We start from the raw sequence: 26,128 nt of genomic DNA, 5'->3' as shown, positions 1-26,128 counted from the left end.
TGGAAGCTGGCAACCCTATGAAAAAGGGAAGTACCCATGTTTTCTGCAGCTCTCCTTATATTAGAACATCTGCAGAAGAAAATGGAATAATTCTTCCAGAGCAACCAATCAATTACCTACTGCACACCATGAACAACATGGCAGAACAGAAGACCAACAAGTGTGCAAGAGCTGATTCCTAAGCAGTCTAAAAGCAGGCCAGGGATTTGGGTTGGTTTCTCCTTTCTGAAGATTAATTCAAGGATAATTAGGGAAACTTTCTTACAAAATGGCAGATGGAGCCACACAGCTGGCAGAGGGAACCAAGGGGGTTTATGCATCTCCACTGGGGGTGAAGATAATAGATGCCCATTTGTATATATTTTTTAAGGGAGCATATATTTTTGAAAGTATGTATTTTACCTTGAAAACTCTATGGGGTCACCATAAGTCACCTGTGTCTTGATGGCATGCACACATACTTTTAAGAATCTCTCCGTAGTTTTACAGGCTTTGGCATGCCCCCAATGCCCCCAAAGGAAATATAAAGGGGGATTTGTAAAGTAAGAACACTGTGGCCCCACTTGTTCCGGAAGCAAAACCATTCTAAACAATGTCAAGCATCTTGCATGGGAACTGTATTACTGTACCATGTGAACTTCCTGCTTGACTGAATATGGATCAAAACTGCTAGCTTCACAGATCCAGATCCCTATTTCTATGGAACTAAAGAGTCAAATTAAAGGTGAATTCATGTTTAAGGGACTTTTTTTCTCCAAACAAGGATAGCTTCCAGCTCTCCTATGTATTGACACCTACTGCTTGTTAGTTTGTCCAGGATACTGGCAGGTAATAAAGCTAGGTGTAGGGCAATAAATCATTCAAAAGCCTGCATCTCTGCTTTAAACAATCACAAAGAAACAGGGCCCCTTAGGACTTTGTACCAAAGTACAGTTGAATACTGAATTATCTTTTACTGCCAGGCGACTCGGTGGTGGCAAAATGGTGAAAGGACCAACCCTACCGTAACAGTTTATCAGCAGAGGTGGAGTTTAACACCACCAAGCCTCTCGTATGTACCCAAAGTATAAAGGGCCAGAATCTTTGTCCTATAGAACACTCTCTACAATACGCAAAGCACTGAAATCGATAGTGCCTGTGGTATTTGATTTTTTTTTAAATCAACAATGTCTTTCTCCAGCAATAACTACTTAAGGAGCACAAGCTCTACTCTCCAACCCATCGGGCAAAGCCTAGGCAGTACTGTCTACAGACAAACATCCATCAAAAAATACCGACCCCCCAGTGTCCATGGAGGAGCTGGTGGCTACGGAACCCGCATCTCCACTGGGGTCAACTATGGTGGTGGCTCCTGGGGTAGCTTTGGGGGTGGTTTTCAGTCCAGCACTTCCACCAATGACCTACTTCTTGCTGGCAATGAGAAAGTGACCATGCAGAATTTGAATGACCGCTTAGCTTCATACCTGGAAAAAGTGCGCTCCTTGGAAACTTCCAACACCCATCTTGAAAAGCAGATCCGGGAGTGGTATGCAAGTAGCTCTCCTGCCGCTAGGCAAGACTACACTGCCTATTACAAAACTATTGAAGACCTCCAAAACCAGGTAAGGTATTGTTTATTTCCAAACAGCAGTATGGTGAGTTGGTACAAATTGCTATATAATGGCTTCTTATACATTTGTAGTGGCTGGCTCTGTCTTTATAAAGATCACAGATTGTCTTTCATCTCTGACCAATAATAGCTCATGGATAACACAATAATAGCTCATGGATAACACAATGGTAACACTGTGAAACCGTCACAAATGGATTTTTCTGGTGTGGAGTAAAACATAGGTAAAACAAACCTTTTCAAAAATCACAGTTCACTATTTTCCAGCATCAGCCACATTTAACAGGCCTTCTTGAAATTGATGAACTATATTCTGATCTATTGTCGAAAGCTTTCACGGCTGGGATCACTGGGTGCTGTGTGGTTTCCGGGCTGTATGGCCGTGTTCTAGCAGCATTTTCTCCTGACGTTTTGCCTGCATCTGTGGCTGGCATCTTCAGAGGATCTGAAGATATATTCTGATCACATATTACTGATAAGAGAGGGAGGGCAGACAATGCTTTTTCAATTTTTAATTTTAATGGAGGTCTTTCTGCCAATCTGCAGAGTCCCCCAAGTCTGTTTGCAGAAAAGTCTGTTTAGCCTCTGTGTGGCCCTGATCCATGGATTTAGGATACCACAGATGGGGGCAGTTTTCACACCTTGCTAATAGATACACAGATTGTGTATGATTGCATTGTTTTATATTATGTAATCCACACTGAGTCTTAGTGGAAAAGGCATGGTGTAGTGGTTAAGATCAGTGGACTCTAATCTACAGAATCAGTTTTGGTTCCCCATTCCTCCACATGAAGCTGGCTGAATGACCTTGGGCTAGTTATAGTTCTCTCATTATTATCTCAGCCCCATCTACCACACAAGGTGTCTGGGGAAAGAAGGGAGGGAAGGTGACTATAGGCCACTCTGAGACTCCTCATGGTAGAGAAAAAAATTAGCAGTAAAGGTCATACCCTGTGCAAGCATTGGGTCATTACTGACCCATTGGGTGATGTCACACCATGATGTCTACTAGGCAAACTTTGTTTACATGGTTGTTTGCCATTGCTTTCCCCAGTCATCTGGACTTTACCTCCAGCAAGCTGGGTACTCATTTTACTGACCTCAAAAGGATAGAAGGCTGAGTCTTCCTTGAACCAGCTAAAACTGACTTCTGTTGGGATTGAACTCAGGTTGTGAACTTTCTCTGCAGTATTGTAGCTTACCACTCTGCGCCACAGAGCTCCTCATATGGTACAGAAAAGTGGGGTATAGAAACCAACACTACTACTTCTTCTAAATAAATAAAACCTGCAAGCACAGTTTCAGTTAGTTTAATCTCAACCACATCATCATGGTTTGCAGGCACAAGTGGATGACTGAGGTGGCCCATCCCTAGATAATTAGATTAAGAAATATAATGCCGGGTGCCACTGCTGACACCCAACTCCAACACCATGGCCGATTTCTCCCAGCAGCTCCAAGGACATGTTAAACAACATTGGCAATAACACCAGGCCATGAGGAAGAACTACGGTACAAAATCAGCGTCTCCAATGACTATGTTCTAAATACAGAATCAAGCATGTGGTCCAAGCCATTCTATGCTATCAACCAACAAACTATGAACAGTTTAATAGTCTCAACAGGGAGGTATCCAGACACAGATTATTCATTACCTTAGGCCAGTGGTGGCAAACCTATAGCATGCGTGCCAGAGGTGGAACTCAGAGCCCTCTCTGTAGGCACGCACGCACGCACGCACGCACAGAGTTCGTCATGGCGGGGGGTGGGGGAATCATCCCACATACACACACACATCCAGGCTGACCTGGGCTGCTGGGCACAATGTGCATGCACCACGGCAAGCAGGGAGGACTCGGTTGGTGGGCCTGGTGTCTGTGCTCTTGGGTGGCTGCTGCCCAAGGGGGGGGGGCAGATCGCCTGGGCAGATCAAGCCTAGGGTGGAAGAACCGAGATACAGTTAAGATTTTTAAAAAAGAAGGTCTTTGCTAGAACTGCTTTTATTTTTCTGTTCCTGTTGCATTTTTGTGGGAAGTCAAGTGCTGTGATGACATGTGAAAAATGCAGATCAGATGGCTGCTCCACCAATTTAGCTTTCCTGAAGTTATCCCACCCCTTGCACAGCATTGTTGCTTAGGATTCCCTTCCTTGACTGCCTTTTTACTTCTATTTTGTGATGGGGGGTTTATTGGGTTTCGGAAAGCGAAAGTTTTACTTCCCTCTCTCCCCACACCACTACCCCTTCCCCTTCCGCTGCCAGGCCCCCAGTGTGATAATAGTGTAATTATTTCAGGGATATTATTAGCATAAAACCTAAGACCTAGTTTTGGGGAAGCAGTGTAGGTAACCCTGTTAAGCACTGTTAACCCCCACTGATTTTCATGGGAAGAACTAAAGCGCAATCCTTTACCTGGGAGTAAGCTCGGTTGCTGGCAATGGGTAAACCCTGAGTAAACCCTCCTAGGGTCGTGATTCATCCGTTTGAAGTGTTGCACAGTTGCTTCACAAGCTTACTCCTGAGTAATGCACGCCTTGGAGCCAACCATTTTTTCTAAACGAAAACCTCAGTATTCAGGTTAAATTGCTGTGTTGGCACTTTGTGATAAATAAGTGGGTTTTGGGTTGCAATTTGGGCACTTGGTCTCTAAAAGGTTGCCATCACTGCCTTAGGCCCATAAACATGTGGGAACCCAGAATAAAATCAGTAGACAAAGAAGTTGATATCTAGAAATGACAAGGCACTTTTTTATATACAAAATTCTGTGAAGCGTCATGTAACTTTCTACATTTTTGAATTTGTTTTTATGGTTACTTTTAGCCTGAAAGCTATATGTGGATATCAGGCTAAATAATGTTGTTTTTGAGAACCAAAGTGGTATAGTGGTCAAGAGCGACAGACTTTAATCTTACGAACCAGATTTGATTCCCCACTCCTTCACAGGAAGCCTACTATGTGACCTTGGGCCAGTCACAGTTCTTTCAGTTCTCTCAGAACTCTCTCAGCCCATGTAGAGGCAGTTAATGGCAAACCACCTCTGAATGCCTTGAAAACCTTATGGAATCGCCTGAGTCAGTTGTTATTTCGGAGCACAAACACACACAATGTTGGTTTTGAACATGTCTGTTCTTATCACTTCGGTGTATTATTTTTGCTTTCTGAGCTGCCTCAAGCAGGTCTTTAGAGAAGTGACATATAAATATTCTAAATAAAATAAAATATGTTGATGGTACAATCACAATAATAATTTTATTATTATTATTATTATTATTATTATTATTATTATTATTATTATTATTATTATTATTATTATTATTATTATTATTATTACTGATTTTCACTTCAGATGGGTAATGTTTCCTTGGCTCATTGAATGCACAAATGAAAATTTTAATTAAATTCCAAAAGTCAGTTTCGACTGTCTTTTATGTGGGCTATTTGAGTCACTTATTTCACCCTTCTTATCATCGTGTTGTAGTTAATAAGGTAATCTATGCCATTTAACTGCACCTACCTAGTAGTAAATACATAACAGGGAGGTGCCATTTGTTGAAACAAGAGGTGTGGAGTGTTTAAAGTTCTCATCCGTTTCTAAGTTCATGGTAATTTCAAACTGTTCCTTAAAAACTCAGTCCAACTATCAATTTTTAGAAAGTAGTAAATGCCCAGATTAAAGTAGCTTCACCGCAGGGTCTCACTTGTATGGGTTACAATGCATATCATTCCCAATACAGCACAGCAGCAGAGACTTCCCTAAAGCAAATTTCTCTGCAGTTTAGCTGCCCCCAGTCCTTCCAGCTGGGGCCTGGAGATCTCTTGCTATTACAATTGATCTCCAGGCAATAGAGATCATGGAGAAAATGGCTACTTTGGAAGGCGGACTGCATGCCATGATATAAAACGTGGCCCAGGGGCCTGATCTGGCCCCTTGAGAAAGTTTTTCAGGGGGGAAACCTCCCCACCTCAGCCCCGCTCTCGATCCTGCCTGCCAAGCCTGCTGCAGGCTTGCCAGTCCAGGGACCTAAACAACCTCTGCTCCCGATCTGTCCTGCTGAACCCATGGCAGATGGGCCAGTGCACCCGACCACTCAGCTCCCAATCTTCCCTGGAGAACCCATTGCAGGCTGGCCAGTCCAGCCACCAACCTGTGCTTGGTGAATCACACATCCTCCCCATGCCAATCTGGGTTGGTGAGACCACTGAAAGCTCACCAGCTGAGGCAGCCACTCTCCCAGTGCCCCTCCCCTCCCCCACTGCCATTCTCAGAAGTTCCAGTATATCCTCAGGTCCACCTCTTCCAAACTCTGCCATTCCCCTCCTATCTTCTGTTGGCTTTCCCATTGTCTGTTTTTGAGTATAAGTCCCTAGGAAGCAGTACAGAACTCTGAATAGGGTCATGAAGAATGACACTGCTGTTTAACCAAGAATGCACTGTTTCTTTCATACTTCTTAAAAACTGAGCTCATCTCCTTTAGCACTGATAAATTCACACACTGGCGTAATTTCAGGGTATCATCTGGAGATGATGGCACACCCCAAGTTTGGTGCAGTTTGGTTCAGGGGGTCCAAAATTATGGACCCTCAAAAGGTAGCCCCCATCTCCTTAGCAAAGAATGGGGGATGGGGAACCCCCTTGAGGGTCCATAACTTTGGACCCCCTAAACCAAACTGCACCAAACTTTGGGGGTACCATAAGGACAGTTTCCAGATGATACCCTGACATTTTGGTGCCGATACATCCAAAAATGCGCCCCCTGCAGGAACATCCCAGAAATTTGCCCAAGAATCTTTGTTCTGCATTGAGTTTTCTGTATTGCTGTCCATGTAGGGGCTGTAGGCTATATTAGGGGCATTTCTGAAGGCACAGTCTCAAAACTTTCAGGGTCTCATCAGGAGACTGCCCTGATGATACCCCTCAAGTTTGGTGCAGTTTGGTTCAGGGGGGCCAAAGTTATGGACCCTCAAAACTGTAGCCCCCATCTCCTGTTAGCTCCCATTGGAAACAATGGGGGATGGGGCACCCCCTTTGGGAGTCCATAACTTTGGACTCCTTGAACCAAACCTCACCAAACGTGGGGAGTAGCATAAGGACAGTCACCTGATGATATGCTGAAAATATGGTGCTGATATGTCTAAAAATGCACCCCCTGAAGGCACCAATGTCCTGGTGCAAAAAAAATTTGGTCGTGGTGGAGTGGCCGCCCATGCGGGGGGGGGGGGGATCCAACTCAGGTTTTGCCCAGGGCTACAGTTTGCCCAGGGCTGCCTCGTTACGCCCCTGAATTCACACATGGTCCCACTGTGTTGTTAGTGAATGTCTGTGTATACTGGGTGAGTCAGTTTGTTGGGAGGTAACTATCACCTGACCTAGATAGTCACAAGTTACCCTGATCTTGTCAGATCTAAGAGGCTAAGCTAAGCAGTGTTGGCCCCCTTTCTTTCTTTCTTTCTTTCTTTCTTTCTTTCTTTCTTTCTTTCTTTCTTTCTTTCTTTCTTTCTTTCTTTCTTTCTTTCTTTCTTTCTTTCTTTCTTTCTTTCTTTCTTTCTTTCTTTCTTTCTTTCTTTCTTTCTTTCTTTCTTTCTTTCTTTCTTTCTTTCTTTTCTTTCTTTCTTTCTTTTGTAAAGGAAATCTCCAGCCCTTTGTTGAAGAGCTGTAAGGTCAAAAGGCAGGTGTCCATGATGAAAAAGGATAGAGATTTCTTTTCTTTAAGAGATAGCTGGGAACTCAAGTATTTAGATAGGCAATCTCCAAAGTATACCAGGGTCACGATGCGGAAGCAGCCAATGGCAAACCACCTCCAAATGTCTCTTGCCTTGAAAACCCTACAGGGTCACCATAAGTCAGCCATGATTTGATGGCACACACATATACTTCCTCAGCCACAGCAAAACAGCAAGCTCCATGTATTGACTGGGGTGGAGCAAAAGACTCTCCTTCCAAAAAATGTGGTTGAAGATTTCCATGTTCAGTCACCTTCAAGCACTAGAGGGCCACTTCCAAAGATTCTAAACATTTCAGTGTTGATCTGAAGTCCTGCAGGTATGTGGGGCACTTCTGCAGAGGTGTAGTTGAGCCAGAATGCACCCGGTGTGCACTCTGTGCTTTCTGCCCCTCCTCCATGGTGACCCCCTCACCCACACACACACTTATTTTTGTGAAACAGTGCAGGCTGGAGAAGCAGCCTGTTCCCTTGAGGCTGAAAATGGCCTGGTAGGAACTACACTTCTTATGAGACCCTGGGGCTCGCAAGGTCTCCTGGGAAGTGTAGTTCCCCCCAGGCCATTTTCACAAAGGTAAGTGTGTGTGCGGGGCACCATGGAGGGGTGGGAGGGGGGCGCTGTGGGTGGTTTTCTGCCCACAGGCGCACGCCTGGTGCAACACGCACCTCCCCGTCCCCCGGTAGCTCTGCCTCTGCACTTCTGCGCGTTCTGGTTTCCTGGACAGAATGGGCCAGGAAACTCCATACCTATCTTCTCCTTGGGCATGCTTAGCTGAATACTACAACACCTCTCCATCAGTACCGGAAGCTGCACACCTGGACAAATCTTGAGAAGCTACTGGTTTTACCAAGAACTGCTGAAATAATAAAGATACCGTACTTTCTCTTATGCAGTCCTTCTGACGACATTTTCTGAGCTGGCTTGCTGACTTAAGATTAATGACAACCCCTTTTTGGTGTCTGTGCCCACTTGTTTTTCAGATTACTGCAGCGAGACTAGAAAACACCCAACTCGTACTGCAGATTGACAACACCAAGCTGGCTGCTGATGATTTTCGAGTAAAGTACGTGCATGCGATGAAAGAAATGCAAATAGAGGTAGCTGCAAGTTGAAGTGAAAGTAAATGCACAGATGAAGCTGTTTTATACTGACTCAGACCCTTGGGCCCCTTCTGCACATGCAGAATAATGCACATTCAACCCACTGTCACAATTGTTTGAAAGTGGGTTTTGCTATTCTGCACAATAAAATCCAGATTCAAAGTGGACTGAAAATAGATTGAAAGTGCATTATTCTGCATGTGTGGAAGGGGCCTTGGTCTGTCAAGTTCAATGTTGCCTCATCCAGGGTCTCAGGAGGAGGTCTTTCGAATCACCCACTAGCTGATCCCAGAGATGCTAGAGATTAAAGCAAGGAATGTCTGCATGCAAAGTGTGCAGTCTGTTTAGTCTGTACAGGAGGAGGTGGAGGGAGGATTCGATGACTCTCTAGAAGTATATGAAAGGGCGTCGCTTAGAGGAGGGCAGGGAACTAGGGAGGCCGAGGACAGGACTCACAAGAACGGGTATAAATTATGGGCGGAAAGGTACCAGCTGGTTATCAGGAGAAATTTTATTTTTTACAGTGAGAGTACTTCAGCAGGGGAATCGACTGCCCAGGGAGGTGAGGGACTCCTCCTCACTGGTAGTCTTCAAGCAGTGGCTGGACAAACACTGATACCCGAATTAGTCTGGTCTGTTCCTTTAATTGTTTGGGGAAATTAGCTAGAAACAGACCAGCAATGAGAGAGGAGGATCGGGGCTTTCACCAGTTTATACAGAGGTCTGTTTCCTAAGAAATCCATGCAAACCCAAAATTGAGGCAAAAAAGAGTATAACTTTATTACCGGATCAAAAATAACAGAAATACACTTGCAAGCACACAGAATTAAGAGGCCTGAGACATAAAAGGTTGGGCAGGGATCATTGAAGGTATTGGGAGGGCAATATTTACCATTTCAGAAGTGAAAAGATCCAAGGAGAGTGGGAGAAATGGCCAGTGCTTCTCCCAGAGAACAAACTTGGGTGCAAGGAGGAAATCCAAGTACAAACAGCCATGGATTTGGGGTTACAGGAGTTACAGGAAAAATTACTCCTCTGGAGACTTGATGACCCTTAATAGTTGGACAGGAGGTTTCTTAGATTAGTTTAATGTTAGGAAAGAAGGGGCAGGGCAGTATAGCAGGTTTGCTGATGAGATTTGCAAGTTCATTGGAGATTTGGGTGCAGACCTTTGCAAGTTCATTGGAGAACCAGAGCCAAGCGTGCAATCCCAAGGCTGGGCTGTCGTTACTCACTTTGGAAGATCATTGTCTGAAGCTCCGCATTCTTAACTCAGGAGGGGGAAGAATGATGTCATGTGTCAATTAGACCCTCTTGATATCAAACCCTTGAATTAAGACTGCCACCTATCTTACCCTTGATCTGTTCCATGAGGCTGGGCTGTGCATGATATCAAGATTATGACTGGTAGGGCTCTGTAGCTGATCACAGCAGAAATAGCCCCCCTGCCTGACTATATTGCCTGCTATCAACACTTGTCAGGGATGCTTTAGGCTGATCCTGCACTGAGCAGGGGGTTGGACTAGATGGCCTAGATGGCCCCTTCCAACTATGATTCTATAGCAAATGCTCTGTTGCTGAGCTACGCCCTTCCCCATTCAAAAATCTGAACATTGAAGAGATAAAAGCTACAGTCAGGAAAGCTAACAGTTTCTGAGGCAGCATGAGATGGAGCAAACGTGGCACACAAAGGACCCTTCCGCACATGCAGAATAATGCACTTTCAATCCACTTTCACAATTGTTTGCAAAGAGTGGGATTTTTGGTATTCCAGCATTGTGCAAAAAATCCAGCTTGCTTGTAAGGAACTGGAGAAGTGGGATTGAAAAGTGCATTGTTATCTCTGCATGTATGGAAGGAGCCAAAAGGAGCAGGTGCAGTGAATTGGCCGGTGTAGTGGTTAAGAGCAGGTTGATCTGGAGGAACAAGGTTTGATTCCCCACTCTGCCGCCTGAGCTGTGGAGGTTTTCTGGGGAATTCAGATTAACCTGTACACTTCAACACAGGCCAGCTAGGTGACTTTGGGCTAACAGTTCTTCAGAGCTCTCTCAGCCCCACCTACCTCACAGGGTGTTTGTTGTGAGGGGGAAGGGAAAGGAGTTTGTAAGCCCCTTTGAGTCTCCTATAGGAGAGAAAGGGGGTATAAATCCAATTCTTCTTGTTCTTGTTGTTCTTGTTGTTCTTGTTCTTGTTCTTGTTCTTCTTCTTCATGTAATCAAATTCAGAAAACATCAGCAGGGGGAAAATTGGAGTGGAAGAGAGAGGGGCAGGTGTGCTGAACCCCTTTGGCACACTGCTTTTCCAATGCAGTTTCTCCCTTCCCCCCTTTGGTTCCACCCTTAACAGTGTTCTAACTAAAACATGCTCTCCCACAATAATCACCAAAACAATTATTCCTGAGAAGCTTTCTAAAGTTACTGGAAAACAGAGTTTGCTGTTAAGAAGTCAGTTTTAAAAGTCAGATGGTCAGATCTGTTGATAAAGACTGCAAATGCTGAGCATATTCTGACCGAACAGGTACGAGACGGAGCTGAGGCTCAGACAAAATGTGGAAAACGACATGGCGGGGCTGCTGAGACTAATTGATGACCTGACCCTGATAAAGTCTGATTTGGAGCATCAGGTGGAAGGGCTGAAGGAAGAAATGGCTTACCTCAAGAAGAACCATGAAGAGGTGAGTGATTGACTTATTGTACCTCCTGAGATCTAGGAATTTTCTCAGCTCCAGCCATAGATTATTTGGTGATGTAAAATGAAGACTTCACAACACCATTAGTGCAAAATCTGTGAGAATTTCCTGTGGTTTTGTTGTTCTGTCTTTTTGGAAGTTGAAAGCAACCAAAGGGAAGGGGGAGATATCAGATCAAGGCCATAGGGGAGGAGGAAGAGCTTTTAGCACATTCTCTTGGTTTCCCTTTCCCAAGTAATGATTAGTGCAATCTCAAGTAATGATTAGTGTCTGCAATTGACACATCTGGCCCTTTTGCATCTCTTTGCCTTTGTCCAAAGGTCCCTTATTTCTTACATATAATTGTGTATGTATGTGTGTGTGTATTTGAATACAAATTCTTGAGGTCTGCAAATAGCCTAAACAGCTGTTGGCCCTAGTGGACCACCTAGTGGATCTCTCTCTCTCTCTCTCTCTCTCTCTTTCTCTCTCTCTCTGTGTGTGTGTGTGTACATATATACACACACATGTCCACACATATATAAAAATGATTAGCTGCCCAAACTGCACATAGTATTCAGAGTATGTTTCCCTATTTTAACTTAATCTTTAGTTTCTGTCCATTTTCTGGAAGGCCATCAAGGGCAATGGCATTTGGCATGAATGCAGGAGGGCACAAGCTCTACTTAGTAAGCGGTTGGTTCTCCCCAGAGGCGGTTGGACAGACACAAACAGGCAGTCTCATTTGTCAAACTCAAATCTCAGGCCGCCGAACTGCCTCATGGGAATGCCCAAATGGGTCGACATGGACTGCTGATAACCAGCACTGTTGCTTGCAGGAAATGGGGAGACTGCGCCAGCAGCTGAGCGGCACTGTGACAGTGGAGGTGGATGCTGCTCCAAGTGTTAACCTCGGACAGATTATGGACAGTATGCGGGAGCAATACGAAGCCATGGCAGACAAGCACCGTCAAGAAGCTAAGCAACGGTTTGAGAAACAGGTGATGGGCATTATAATGACTCATGATCATGGCTAAGAAAGAGTCAGAAATTAACAGTGGGGAGAAGCATGGGGCCATGCAGCTGGCATGACTTTTATGCTGGCATCATTGCCAGTTCACATGGCATAAGAGGCACATACACCACTGCAGAGGCAATCCACGCCAGTGCTGAGGAGCTGCATAGTTGAGGCACCACTGCAGCCACTGTGTCGATGCTCTTCTGTCACAGAAGCCTGCACAGGTGCCTAAGGGAGCGTTCCAAGGGGCACAGTTGACTCCCTCGGGGCTTCCAGCCTGGGAACTCCCTTTTTGCTGATGGTGACTTATGCCAGCAACAACAGGGGGCTTGCGGCACAGTCAATAAGACTTCTTATCTTTCCTTGCCGACCCACCGGGAAACCTTTTTTTGGAGGTGGTGGGGCTGTGCCATGCCCAGTCACCATGAAACTCTCTCCCCCCCAAGGCATACCAGCAATAAATGGTGCCTGGGGCAAACCCCCGCCCTTCCCCGCACAATGAGGGGGAGTTCTGTTGAGAGCCTTGCCTTCTGACTCCTCTGCAGCTGATGCCAGTGGCAGTCCGGGCCTTCTTAATGCCCTCTGAGATGCTGGGGGAGGGCACGGTGTCAGGAGGAGGAAGGCCAGGCCAGAAGCCCATTTGTACCTGTGCCACAAACTCCATAGAGCCCCAGAGGGGCCAGGTGAGCTCTGGATCACCCCCCCCCCAGAGGTTCCTTTAAAAGGCCACTCCTGGGAACTCTGGGGAGGACAAGCCAGGCCTATCCCACACCTCTGGGGAGCAAGTGTCAGGCAGGAGGGAGAGGGTTGTGAGTGAAGGTGAGTCCCCCTCAGCCCCATCAACTGAGGCATCGCCCAAGGCTCGCCTTCAAAGGAGGCCAGAGGGGGTGGGAGCGCCAGACTCCAAGGAATCAGCATGACAAATATCAGATTTAAAAATATACTGCCCAATTCATCAGAGATACCTTCAATCAAAAGAATTTTAATCCAACCAATCAACTGACTGAGCAAAATTCTGCACTGCATTACTCCAGTCTAAACTTGCTGATTTCACAAGATTTAGATGGAAACGTGGCCGACTTTACAACTTATTTCCTATTTATTTTAATCTTCCTTTCCTTCTTCACATTTCAGATTGACGAGTGGAATGTGGAAATCACCACCAGCACCCAGCAAGTTGAGAGCAACAGAAATGAGATTACGGACCGACGACGCGTTCTCCAGGACCTAGAGATTGAACTCCAAACCCAGCATAGCTTGGTAAAGCTTCCTGAACTTATACGATATGGTTGTTCTTGATTAAATAATACTTTAGAATGCTGCCCACTTATCTGTAGAAGGGCCTTGAAGGGAGTCATATACGCATCTGCTTTTGCTCCTACATCTGGAGTGAGCTGGAAAACAGTCTGCTGGTGACAAGACAGAAGCAGCAATACTCTTTGTTAGGTCTTGAGCCTTGAATCAATAAACGGACTCTGGAGCGTTGATCAGCAACATTTATTGGAAAGGTAACGAAGCACCCAGCTTGCAAGAAGCCAGTTCTGGTGAACCTGGCTTTTGCTACCCCCTTTATTCAGAAACAACCCCCCTCCCGTTTCCCCAAAGATTGTGAGAATTATTTCGGAGCCTAAGCCCCCCAAGGTCAGCGCCAGATAAAGGTAAAGCCACCTGGAGTCTTCCCCCCACGGAGCAACGGAAACGGTATGGGAGTGTACAGGCTAATCTGAATTCCGGCTGCCGTTCCGTGCGGTCACTCCTCCGCATTTCTACGATAAGTTTTTAAAAGTTCTTTTACCTCACTCACTTTTTATCTACTAGCACTTCCTTTTAATCTAAAATTGTTTTATCATTCTTGCTTAATGCTGGTGATATGCCAGTTGCACTCATTTGACTGGGCTCTGTGTTACTTGAGTCTTTTTAAAACTTTTAAACCTACTATCTTCTAGCTACTATTGGCTTTAATTTAATTTAGTTTTAGTATTATTTTAACTTTTAACAATTTTATTGCTGGGCTTGATACAAGTGTCCTTTTATTAGGGTAACTAGAGTCTGTTCAACTTTTTTTAAAAAAGGTTTTTAAAAAATTTAGTAACTGCTAGCAAATTGTTTTACTGTTTTATTGTTTTATTGGGTTTCGTTGTTGTTTTGGTTTTAGAATCCCCAAGCCTTAAGGCTTCGGAATCCCCAAAGCCTTAAGGGGAAGTTTTAACTAATCAATTAAATTAAGGTGCCCACCCAGTTTCCAGTTCTGGTAATTCACCAGACCAGGCAGCTATGAACGCTCCCCCACAATTTTAAGTTAAGTCCAAGGTTTTAAAGACTATTGTAAAGATTATTTGTAATTTCGGGTCACTCCCAAGCTGAGGAACAGAACCGTGTTGGGGTGGTTGAAGACAGTTATAAACTATCAGTAGGCGCTGGAAGAAACTGCAAATGACTCCCAGCAAGAGGCGGCGAGAGATTGAAGACAGCTGTTCTCCGCCGGCCAGTAAACAACTTAAGATAAATGACTTTTACACATCTAGGAATGTAAGAACTGCCTTAAGTAATGAGCTTAATGTGCTAGTGTCAAACCGATATGCCCCACTTGACCAAGAACTTTTGGAGGAAGGGGAAAATGTAACGGAGAATATTGCTCCTACCCCTCCCTCTTTTGATAGTGGAGAACCACCAGAGAAATTACTCGACAGCACAACAGACCCCTTAACGCTTTGCAATTTGATAGCAGTTTCCCTCCAAGAAATATTTAAGCGCCTAAACCACCTCAACAGCAGTGTGGACTCATTGACGGACTTAATCAAGGGGGAGAATACTAGTTGTAGAAAGCAAATCCCAAATGGTCTTAGTGAACCAGAGAAACGAGATGAAGGATGTTACTGCAAGCTGAACCGAGCACTCCTTTCTGCAAAAGATAACCAGGCAACAATGACTTACTCACAGGGAAAAGTGACTTCTACTCCAAACTCCCAAATCAGCAACCTTAGACTGTCTGATAGACAGATTTGTCTTTCAGTATACCAATACAAGGGAACCCGACCTGCATGGAATACAGTGGCTTCAGCTATAAACAACTTGAGCCACTGAATGTAGGAAAAGCCTTGATCTGATATCTGTTCAGGTGCTGGACTCAATTCTCTCCCAATGGCTCCCACAAAGAGTGTTATTAACTTTTAAATCATCCCAAACTCCATCTCAAATATTAAACAGGTATAACAAAGGAAAACTGGAAAAGAAAGGGATATTTGCCACCAGAGTTTTCCAGGACACCTGGATAAAATCACTTTTTCCGACTGCAAAGCCAGCCAAATACAAAAGTGATAAAATTCTCCAGGAAAGCAAGAGAGATAGCATGGTTAGCTCTAAACAAGTCACTCCCTCAGCAACCTTGGGAGCTTTTGTTACAGGTAAAACTACAATACAACCTGCAAACCCAAAGATGGCCCAAGAAGCACAACCAGAGACCTTTTCTTTCTTACATCCAGATCCCTGTTTGATGATCCATGAAGCAGCATGTCTAACCCCTCTTCCCATCATAGGAAGCAAGAGAGACTCTCCATCAATGGCTAGACCAGGGGTAGGGAACCTGCGGCTCTCCAGATGTTCAGGAACTACAATTCCCATCAGCCTCTGTCAGCATGGCCAATTGGCCATGCTGGTAGGGGCTGATGGGAATTGTAGTTCCTGAACATCTGGAGAGCCGCAGGTTCCCTACCCCTGGGCTAGACCCTACAATAAGACCACAGACGAACCAAACCTACAACAAGTTCAAAGCTACATAAAAGCTGCCACTACTAGGATTCATCCAGAGGGTCAAATTACATGTGAAGCAGAAAACACAATCCAGGAGGCCTCACTTATGAATCTCATCCAGGATTTAAAGGATGGTGGTGAGCTGGAGCTTGATCCCCCAGCACTTAGAGCCACTTACAATCAGTCATTTCCAGCTGGCCCAACTTGGGCACATGAGCTATCTAGAATCGAAGCAGAAATAAACATTGCCCCGAAAGAGTACCAAATGGAAGTCATCAATGAGCCACTCATTGTCAACTTACCCGTGCCAACAGGAGATGAAAAGCGTCCAAACGGCTGCATATTCATAGACTCCCAAGGATTGCTGAACCAAATAGGACGTCCTTGTCGCCCCATAGGGATTGACCATAGCCGTTTCATCTAATATAGCTGTCTCCAGTCTAACTAATTATCCCCCATTGGCACAGGCTGTCCTGTTAACCTTTACAAACAGGAAAATAGTATTTGTCAACTCCTATATCCCAGGCAACCTGGCAAAAAGTGCAACAGTTGACCACTGGGACAAACTAACATCTTACATATTAGACCTTAAGTCCAAGAACCCCCTGTGTGAATTTATTCTAGTGGGTGACTTTAATGCAAGGGTAGGCACTAGCTTGCTGAACTTGATGAGAGAAGAGGGTCTGGACGAAGACCCCTTCCTCTCCTTATTGGCACCAGAAGCCCGACACTCTAAGGATCAAATATGCAACCAAGCTGGGAAAGGCTTGATCAGAATGGCCACACAGCTTAACCTTCTCTGGCTAAACGGGCTCATCCAATTCCCAAACTCAGGAGAATACACCTTCACTTCATCAAGGGGCTCCAGTGTAATAGACTACATCTTGACCTCTCCCCTTATAGCAAGTTGCACTGATCTCTTTGCCGTAGACAACTACTTGCTGAGTGATCACCTTCCTCTCCACCTTATCCTGGAATTGGATAGAAGAAATACTTCCTCACTCGAACAAACCTACCCACAATATACTAGATTGAAGTGGAACGGAAGGATGGATGGGGTGTGTATAGATATCTTAGGCTCCCAAGGAGTTTTGTCCATGAAAGGCAAGATAATCGAAAACTTAGTTCTTGAAGAGGCGATCATAGGGTTTGAATCCCTTGTAAAATCTATTTTTTCCAAATTACATGATTGGCAACGAACACCGAGGTAATCTAGTGACAGACCTAAAAACTGGTTCGACAAAGAGTGTATAATAATAAATAAACAGATACGCTCTCTCTACAATGATTATCGCTCTTCACATCATGACCTCCTCCTCACAAAAAACAGAGAAACTAAACAACAACAACAAAAACAGAGAAACTAAACAATTGCTCATGGGCCAAAAACACAAAGCCCGCATCGTAGCTGATTGGGAATCGGTGTTAAAGGCATCCCAAACAAACAACACAAAGAAATTCTGGTCAATAATAAACAGGACAAACTATCCCCAGGGATCACCTAGGGCAGATATCACCTTAGAGAGATGGGGTGAGTACTTCTCAAAAGTGTTTGCCGAAACCAACTCCATCCAAGCCAATGGTGACAGCGAAATCCCAGTGGGTCCAAGCTGGGATCCGGTAAATTGTCAAGAGATCATCCCCTTGATACAGAACTTAAAGTCAAACAAGGCTCCAGGCAGCGATGCCATTATCCCCGAAATATTGAAAGCAAATCCACAATGGTGGGCAGACTTGCTCGCAAATCTCTTTACAAGGATCAATGAGAAGGGGATAATGCGAGAACATGGACTCTCCTCCTCCGTGCTGGTCCCAATATTCAAAAAAGGTGACCAAAATGATCCAGCAAATTATCGACCCATTAGCCTGCTCTCTATTATAGGGAAGCTATATGCTAAGCTTCTCCTGACTAGATTAGAGTTATGGGTCATGCAAAACAGTATTATTGGCCCTGAACAAGTGAGCTTTTCCAAGGGGAAATCAACACTAGACCAGGCCCATGTCCTGGCCCACTTAGCTAATAAATACTCCAAGAACAGCTCTTCCAAACTAAGTGTGGCCTTTTTGGACCTCAAGGGAGCATTCCTCCGACCCGGTGAACAGAGAAAAACTCTGGAGAAAACTTGCAGCCCTTAACATCGACTCAAGACTTCTCTTCCTGATTAAACAACTGCACACCCAAAACTCATGCCAGGTGAAAGACCATAGGGGATTTCTATCAAACCCGGTCCAGGTAAAAAAGGGAGTCAAACATCGTCATGCTTTTAACCCTTTACTATTCAACATCTTGTATGATCTCCCCATAGCCCTGGCCCGGGTGGACGGGCATAGCCCTAAGATCGGCCCAAAGCATGTCCCTCTTCTGCTATTTGCGGATGATGCAGCCCTACTGTCCCTCACTCATGTGGGTTTAACAAGACTCCTGCATAAATTCATCGACTTCTGCGAGACAAATGACTTGCAGGTGAACTATGATAAAACTAAGATTCTGGTCTTTGGGAAAAGTAACAAAAAGCAAACCTGGAAGATAAAGGGCCATTATATTGAGCAAGTAACAACTTTCAAGTATTTAGGACTCTGGTTCAACAACAACCTGTCATGGTCCACTCATCTAAAATATGCACTGGTCTGGCTCCAATCTCAAGTATTAAGCCATTAAGAGGTTCTATTACTCCAGGGGTAACCAATATATCCCCCCAGCTCTGCAAGTCTTCCAAGCGAAGGTGAGAGCCCAGCTACTCTATGGAGCTCCTATTTGGCTAATTCCGAATAACAGCATTATCAAATCATTCCACTCCAAATTCTTGCACAAATTATTTGGCATGCCAAACTGTGTCCCATACACAGTCTTATGTTTAGAATCTGGCCAATATTTCTATAGAGGCCACTATTTGGCTAATCATTATAAAATTCTGGTTAAATATTCACTACCGAAGCTCCAGAAACTCATTGACCCAACTTACCTTGAGTGAACTCCACCATTCAAAATGGTGCACAATAGTTACAGCAAAGATCGGGGAACTGGGCTATGACAGTGACTCCTTCAATATGCTAACCTTTACTGAAACTTTTGCCCTCATTAAAGAGAGGCTGTTAGCAATGGACTATCAACAACTGCAGAGCTTGGCGAATAAATCTTGTTCACCAACAAATATGTCAATTCCTTTCACGCATATTATACCAAGAACTCCGATCCAGCCTGCTATCCCAAGCTATAGACCCTATGATTGATTATACTGAATCAGACAAAGTAGTTATGCTTTTAAATTGTCAGGATTTTCATTGTTGCCTTATAGTGGCAAAGTTTTTGTCAGAAGTTTGTAAACTGAATGTATGACAAACACGAAGTTTTTTACTATTCACTTTTTAACTGGAACTGTATTTTATATTATCGTGTATATGCCAATAAAGGCTTATTGAAATTGAATTGGAGCAACGGAAACATCCCATTTCCCATGGGAATAGACAGTGTCAGGGATAAGCCTAGTTATCTACCAAGCGTGTGAAACCATAGAAAGAAGATCAAGGAAAGAATGTTCCATTACAACAGTGGTAACATATAGCAGGCTAAGTACATATATCTAAGAGAAGTTACATTGACAGGAACACATCTGAATCATCCAGACACAATCACCATCCATCGGGGCGAAGTGAGGGGGAACTGCGGCCAGGGCACGCGTGCACACTGCACCCTTGCCATGCCTCCACATGCCCCCAGAACACCCCCACATCAGAATGTGCCCAGTGCATCATGCACCCACTGTCACCTTGGTGCTACACCACTGCCATCCATATATTATGTAGCCATTACATGGAGTTAAGAATGCACCTCAATCTAGGTGCCATCCATGACACTCTTGGCTTCGGTCTTCCTTGAAGGTAGTGATCAAAGGAAAAGCTCCTTGAGCTTTAATCTAGGATCTTAAATTTTGCTCCACGTGCCTATCTCATTGCAGTGTAAGTTTTGCAAAGTTGCAAAGATCAGGGGGAAAACTCATGCCCACCAATGGTAGTCTGCAATGCACATTATGGAAGAGCTTTCTGAATAGTGCAGCTGGAATTCATCATTAAATGATATAACTATTGCTGAACTACATGTTATCCAGATTTAGTTTTGTCCTATAAAACCTCTTAATTTTATCCTTTTTCATGCCTGTCTACAGCCATTCTCTTTCCCTTTGCTTCTGCTCCGGCAGCCAATGGTTACTGTTTTATTCATTTTATTTATTTATTTATTTACTAATCAGGCAACCAATTATTAATAGGGCAACCAAGGCAGTTAACAAATTAAAACAGACCGATTTTAAAAGCTTTTCTAAAAAGCCATTAGAACTGACATACAAATACATCATTAGAACAAGTTCAAACCAGAGTTGAAAATAAGTACAAAAGATAAAAACAACAGTTAAAACATTAGGGAGGGAGGAAAAATCGCAGAGGGAATGCCAAGCAAAACAAAACAAAATCTTCACCTGAAAGCAACAGAAGAGGACAGGTTTCATTTCTTGTCAGTTCTCAAATCGATAGGGCTAACATAGTGGATACAATGTCAGAATGGTTTGTAACCAGCAGGGTTCCTGTTATGTTTTGATGCCACAAAGGGCAAATAAAGCTGTATCATTCCTGTATCATTCACTTAGGTGGTACTAGCCAATCAGAGATTGCCCAAAGGATCAACAGCTTCTCAGTCCTTTTGCAACATTCCCGAAAAAGTCACTGAAAGGGTTGGGCATTGTGAATTCTGGCAAACTCTTTTATGCAACCAGAAACCCCTTTCAGCTCACAAAACCATATCCTGGATACACCACTTTTTCAGCAATGTGCACACAAGTTACATCACACATTTGTTTCAAGCATTACTGTTCTAGAACCATAGCTCTGGGGCAACTTAACATATATTTGGGTTTCTTCCTTACCTTCTTCCCCAAACCCCATTCAAAAGAGCCTTGTTTCTTCTCCTGAGTGACAAAACCTGTTTTCAGCTCCTGTTTCATTTCTGAAAAGTTGCTTATTCCAGTGCCAAGTATCAGAATGTCAAAGAGTCAGGCCCTTTCCGCAAAGCACAGGGAGAGCAGGTTGCAGGTGGGATAAAGGAACCCATTCTCCCTCCTGTCCTGTTCGCATGCTTCCATGCAGGCAGTGACTGGAGCCCACGAAAGTATTGCGGGCTGCTGTCATGTCTTTGCACAGAGGTGTGTATTTTTTAAAAAAACTCTCCTCCCATGCTGCATGGCTGTGCAGGGAGGACCTTTAAAAACTGGGAAGGCAGCCATTCACTTGGTGAGCAGCTGCAATCCATGTTACAACTAAAGAATAGCAGATAGTGCGATTCTTGAAAAGACAGGGTTGGGGGGAAACCGCGGAGCAGACTTGAATTGGGAGCCAGAGTTGAAGGGGGGAAATGGCGCATGGGGCAAAATGGCACACACACCCCATGCCCCACTTACCTGAACCAGCAGCGGTCCCAGTACAAACCAGTTGAGGGGTACCTGGCTATGGCTTCTGCTTGGCCTGGTGAGGCTGGGGGAGGCTGAGGGGGGAAGGGAGAGCAATGTGGGGTGATTTTCCATCCCCCATGTGACCGAATGGGGGCCCACCCATTACATTTGTCCCCACCCCATCCCATGATAGCTATGCCACTGTTGGAAGCGGGATCCGTGCATAGTTCCCCCCCAACACGGGTTTTATCCTGTGGTTAACCAGGGTTTATTGGCCCATGTGGAAAGGGCCTCAGAGTTCCAACTTGAAATAGTCTGTTCAGGAGGAGACCAGACAAATTGCAACCAAATGTGGAAAGATTATGAATATCAGGAGTAAAATTAGAGTTGTTTGAGACAGATGGGCAACATGGTAATTTAATGTACAAAGCTTGGACAGTCCTCTTGACTTTCACATTTGATATCTTTTGGTAGAAAACAAATACGGAGAATGCTGTGGCAGAAATTGAAGCACGCTACGGGATGACCTTGGCCCAAATACAGGCTTCCATTGCGAATGTGGAGGCCCAGCTGCTGCAGTTGCGAGAGGACATGGAGCGGCAGAATTCTGAGTACAGTACCCTCTTGGGTATTAAGGTCAAGCTAGAGGCAGAGATTGCCACTTATCGTCGCTTGCTGGAAGGAGAAGATAGCAAGTAAGCCTGTAGCCAATTTTTTAAATGTTGGGGGCCAGTTTAGCACCTTGGAGAGCAACCCGTACTGTGTCTGTACAGAACTTATCCCATGCTTACGCTTCTAAGCCAAGTGGTATATCACACAAAAATGTTTCAGGTTTATTGCAAAGATGTAGAACATATTGAGTACTCATTGGGGATGGGGCACGGCACTTTTGAGGAGGGGCGTTGTCCTTCTCAAGCTACCCACCCACCACCCATCCGGTGTGGCTACAGGCTTGCTTAAGATGAAGACCCTGTCAAGCTGCCACTATCTGGCAGGAAGGACACTGGAAAACAGAGGAGATGCTGAGAGAATTTTTCTCCCCTGGAGAAAAATAGAGGCTTTGGAGCATAGACTCTATGGTATTATACTCTCCGCCCTCTCCAGGGTCTGCCTAAAAAATCTCCAGATCTTTCCAAACCCAGAGCTGGCAACCTTAGAGGGCACAGTTGTGAGGGGGGCAGCCCTACAATACACCCCACATGTGACTGTAGGAAGTGGCATTTGGGCTCTTCCCCCCCCCCCCATTCACCCTCCTAGCTATACCACTGACCTGGAGATTTTGGAGTGGAGCCTGAGGATGGTGGGGTTTGTGGAGTGACTTCAGCAGGGTATAATGCCACAGAGTTCACCTTCCAAAGCAGCCATTTTCTCCAGGCGAACTGATCTCTATCACCTGGAAATCACTTGTAATCCCAGGAGATCTCCAGCTACTACCTGGAGGCTGGCAACCTACTGGGGGACTGCCTAGCACAATCTGCAACACATTAGGGCTTTGAAGACATAATGGGGGGAAAGGGGGAGCAGAGGTTTGAGGGTGCAGATGCAGCAGTGAATGGCTCGCTGTTCCCACCTGCTCCCATACCACTAGTTGCTTCTGGTCTGTCAGGAGCACAGTTTTGCAACCCCATGTGGATGCAGGCCTGGCTTCCACCCACTGAGTGATCTGAGGGCAATAATTCTCCATCTAGCCTATATCTGGTGTTGGGATAAAATGGGATAATAACCCCATGCATGTTGCCCTGAGTTTCTCGGACAAAGAGACAAGAATAACAAGAACTTTCTCTTAAAAGTCAGGATTATGTGTTTACAAAATCTATTTTACTTTTTTAAAAAAAAACAGAGCTATTTGGGAACAAGAAGAAGCCGAGAGAGGTAAGAGATCAGATATCTCCTCCTTCTTTTTGATAGCAAACTTTGTGGGATTTCCGCTGAAAAAGATTTAATCCAGGGGCTTTTCCATTTTTCAGCAGTTGATTGCATGACAATAGTTCCTGAAACCTGTGTGCTTTAGTGAACAGATAACTGACTTGGGGAAAGGGCATTTCACATTCCTGGTAGGAGCTGTAATCCTCAAATTCGTTATAAGGCAAGGATATTTCATTTCATCATTTCACACTGAACAAATGTAGTCTTACAAATAATTTTCCATACTTTCAAAAACATCATCAGAAGACAAGAGTCACTGGAAAACACAATAAAGCCAGGAAAAGTTGAAGGAAGCAGGAAAAGAGGAAGACCCAACATGAGATGAATTCACTTCAATACTAAAAAATCTGAGGCCAGCCAAGCCTAAGAAACATGGACTGTATATATAGTGACACAAGGCAATGAACTAATTGGTATATGCAATTAGTTTGAGTATAAAGTCAATAGATAATTCATAAGGTGGGGCTGAAAGAGCACAGAAGAACTATGACTAACCCTGTGAGGTGGGGCTGACAGAGCACAGAAGAACTATGACTAGCCCAAGGTCACTCAGCTGGCATGTGCTGGAGTGTACAGGCTAATCTGAATTCCCCAGATAAGCCTCCACAGCTCAGGCGGCAGAGCGGGGAATCAAACCTGGCTCCTCCAGACTAGCGTACACCTGCTGTTAACCAATATGCCACTGCTGCTCCTCAAAAGACTCGTCTAGGATACTGTCTATGGTACTTGCTCTACATCAGCAACTCAAGCAGCCTGTTAAAAATTCAGGCATTTCCCCTTTCTGCTTGTAAAAATGCCAACCCAGAATTAGTAGGGTCAGAAAAACTACTACATTGAACCAACACTGATATCACTGTTAATTGCCTGCTGCACTCAATAGCTACGTATTTTTATTTCCAGAAAAGAACAGAGTCCGGAAGATCAAGACCGTAGTTGAAGAGATGGTGGATGGACAAGTGGTGTCATCCCAAGTCAGAATGAGAGAAGAGAAGATGTAGCCAGCAATGAAATGAAATGCACCTTGTATTAACGCTACTTACAAAAAACCCCTTGATTTCTATGCCTCTATGAAGCTTTTCAACAGAGGTATCAAGAGAGTCAAATTACAAAGAGAATCATCATGTGATTCATATAGAAATAATATACTATTTTCTTTCTTCCCACTATCTTTGGCCGTTTCCGCACGGGCGGAATATGGCGGCCTGGGGACGGCAAAAACGGCATCCCCAGGCTGCCATTCGCACAGGGGGCGCAGCTCATCGCCAGCGCCGCCGCTCGCCGCCCGCCCGACCGGCGCCAAGCCAGCGTTCCAGAGTGCGCTGGGGCGCTTTTCGAGGAGCGCCCGGCTTAAAGCAGCTGCCGTCGCGTAACGGCAGCAGCTTCAAAGCGCCTCCCCCCACCCTCCCTGCACTTACCTTGTCCCGGGCCTCCGGCGCGTCGGCGGTGCCTGGGGACACGCCCTGCCCTCGCGATGCTGGAGCAGGCGCGCAGGGCCGGGGGGGTGTCCTCAGGCCTCGGCGACGTGCCGGAGGCCCGGGGACATGCTGGGTCGGCCGGGCGATGGCGCTCTGTGGCGTCATCGTCCCGGCTCTTTCTGGGACTGTCCATGCGGACGGTCCCAGCGTCGTCGGATCGGCGCGAAACGCGCCGACCCAGCCGCTTTCACCTCCGTGCGGAAACGGCCTTTGCTTTTGAATGGGCTGCATAATTGCAGAATGAAGGAGCATTATGTTGAAGCACTCCCTCTAATGTAGCTTTTCTATCCTCACAGCTATAAATAATTGAATAACTTCTCTTAGATTACCAGAGATTCTCCCTATATAAAGCAAAGGTAAATTTAAAAAGGAAAAAGTGTCAGCATTCAGGAGCAAAGTAAGAATGGCTTATGCAGTGTTGGGCTTTTCTCAGAATAGAATACCACAGCTATCTTTTGATACAGGTTTGCAGAAGCAGACTGTTCTCTGTTGACATAGTTTATGGAACAATCCTAAATAGGTCTATTTGTAAGTGCTTTTTTTAACTAATGGGGTTTAATCCCAGGAAAGCATTCTGGGAGAACAGCCAAAGAATGCATGCATTTTGAAGTGATTTGGAATTCATAAAATAATTCACCATTTTGGATCTTGACAAGCCTGCTTCTGGTGCCTGAAACTATGGCTGTCTGACACCTCAGATTTGCTTTTAATAAAGTGGCCTGCGTGACGTTGATGGATACAGCTAGAATTTGGTGACGTCTTGCTTTGATTTTTGCCTTTTGAACTAATGTGATTTTACTGTTTTGTCAGTCCTCCATGGTACAGGTTTTCTTATTTTATTCTTCACTGCTGTTCTCTTATTGGTGTTCTTGCACAATTTTAATAAATTCCCTTTATTTTGGAGGTGTTTTTGTCTTCGGATGGCTCCAGTCTAAATTCAAGTCTAAGCCCAGAGTCTTTGCTAAGGAGATGGAGGCGACCCTTTTGAGGGTCCATAACTTTGGACCCCCTGAACCAAACCTCACCAAACTTGGGGGGTAGCATAAGGACAGTCTCCTGATGATACGCTGCAATTTTGGTGCCGCTAGCCTAAAAACTGCACCCCCTGCAGGCATAAAATGGAAAACCACTAAAATACCCCAAAACGAACCCTGGCTGGAACTTTCCCCTTTAGCTCCTGGCTGTTGAGTTAGACAACAGGGCTGGTGGCAGCAACTGCTGTGTAGCGTTTTAAGTGTTCTTGTTTTGGGTCTCTCTCTCCCTTAACAATATAGTGCTTAGATTAGGATATCCTGACACTGACCTGTTGCATTAATCAGAAGGTAGTACCACTGTGTGTTTATTATCACTCCATTATTTGATTAAGTAAAATAGTTAATAAAATGCCACTGACTACAGTACATCATAAACATCAACAATGCAAAA

The 26,128-nt window shown here is 44.8% G+C and overlaps 1 protein-coding gene across 1 annotated transcript; it reads left to right on the top strand.

Annotated features, from left to right (window-relative positions):
* Positions 1 to 1,166: 1,166 nt before the first annotated feature.
* Positions 1,167 to 24,226, top strand: KRT20 (keratin 20). Its single transcript, XM_048517280.1, has 7 exons — positions 1,167 to 1,601; positions 8,309 to 8,391; positions 10,946 to 11,102; positions 11,936 to 12,097; positions 13,249 to 13,374; positions 21,777 to 21,997; positions 24,109 to 24,226. The coding sequence occupies exons 1-7, from the start codon at positions 1,167 to 1,169 to the stop codon at positions 24,224 to 24,226; spliced, it is 1,302 nt and encodes a 433-aa protein (XP_048373237.1).
* Positions 24,227 to 26,128: the final 1,902 nt, after the last annotated feature.

Source organism: Sphaerodactylus townsendi, linkage group LG15 (assembly GCF_021028975.2).
Source record: "Sphaerodactylus townsendi isolate TG3544 linkage group LG15, MPM_Stown_v2.3, whole genome shotgun sequence".
In the NCBI taxonomy this organism is placed as follows: Eukaryota; Metazoa; Chordata; class Lepidosauria; order Squamata; family Sphaerodactylidae; genus Sphaerodactylus; species Sphaerodactylus townsendi.
Note: the sequence above shows the minus strand (reverse complement) of the source record. Positions and strands in the feature narration are given on the sequence as shown.

Excerpts from the sequence above, each read along its gene's own strand:
- KRT20 (XM_048517280.1), top strand. The coding sequence starts at position 1,167 with ATGTCTTTCTCCAGCAATAACTACTTAAGGAGCACAAGCTCTACTCTC. Across the intron at positions 1,602-8,308 it reads TTGAAGACCTCCAAAACCAG|ATTACTGCAGCGAGACTAGA; the intron begins GTAAGGTATTGT and ends CTTGTTTTTCAG. Across the intron at positions 12,098-13,248 it reads AGCAACGGTTTGAGAAACAG|ATTGACGAGTGGAATGTGGA; the intron begins GTGATGGGCATT and ends TTCACATTTCAG.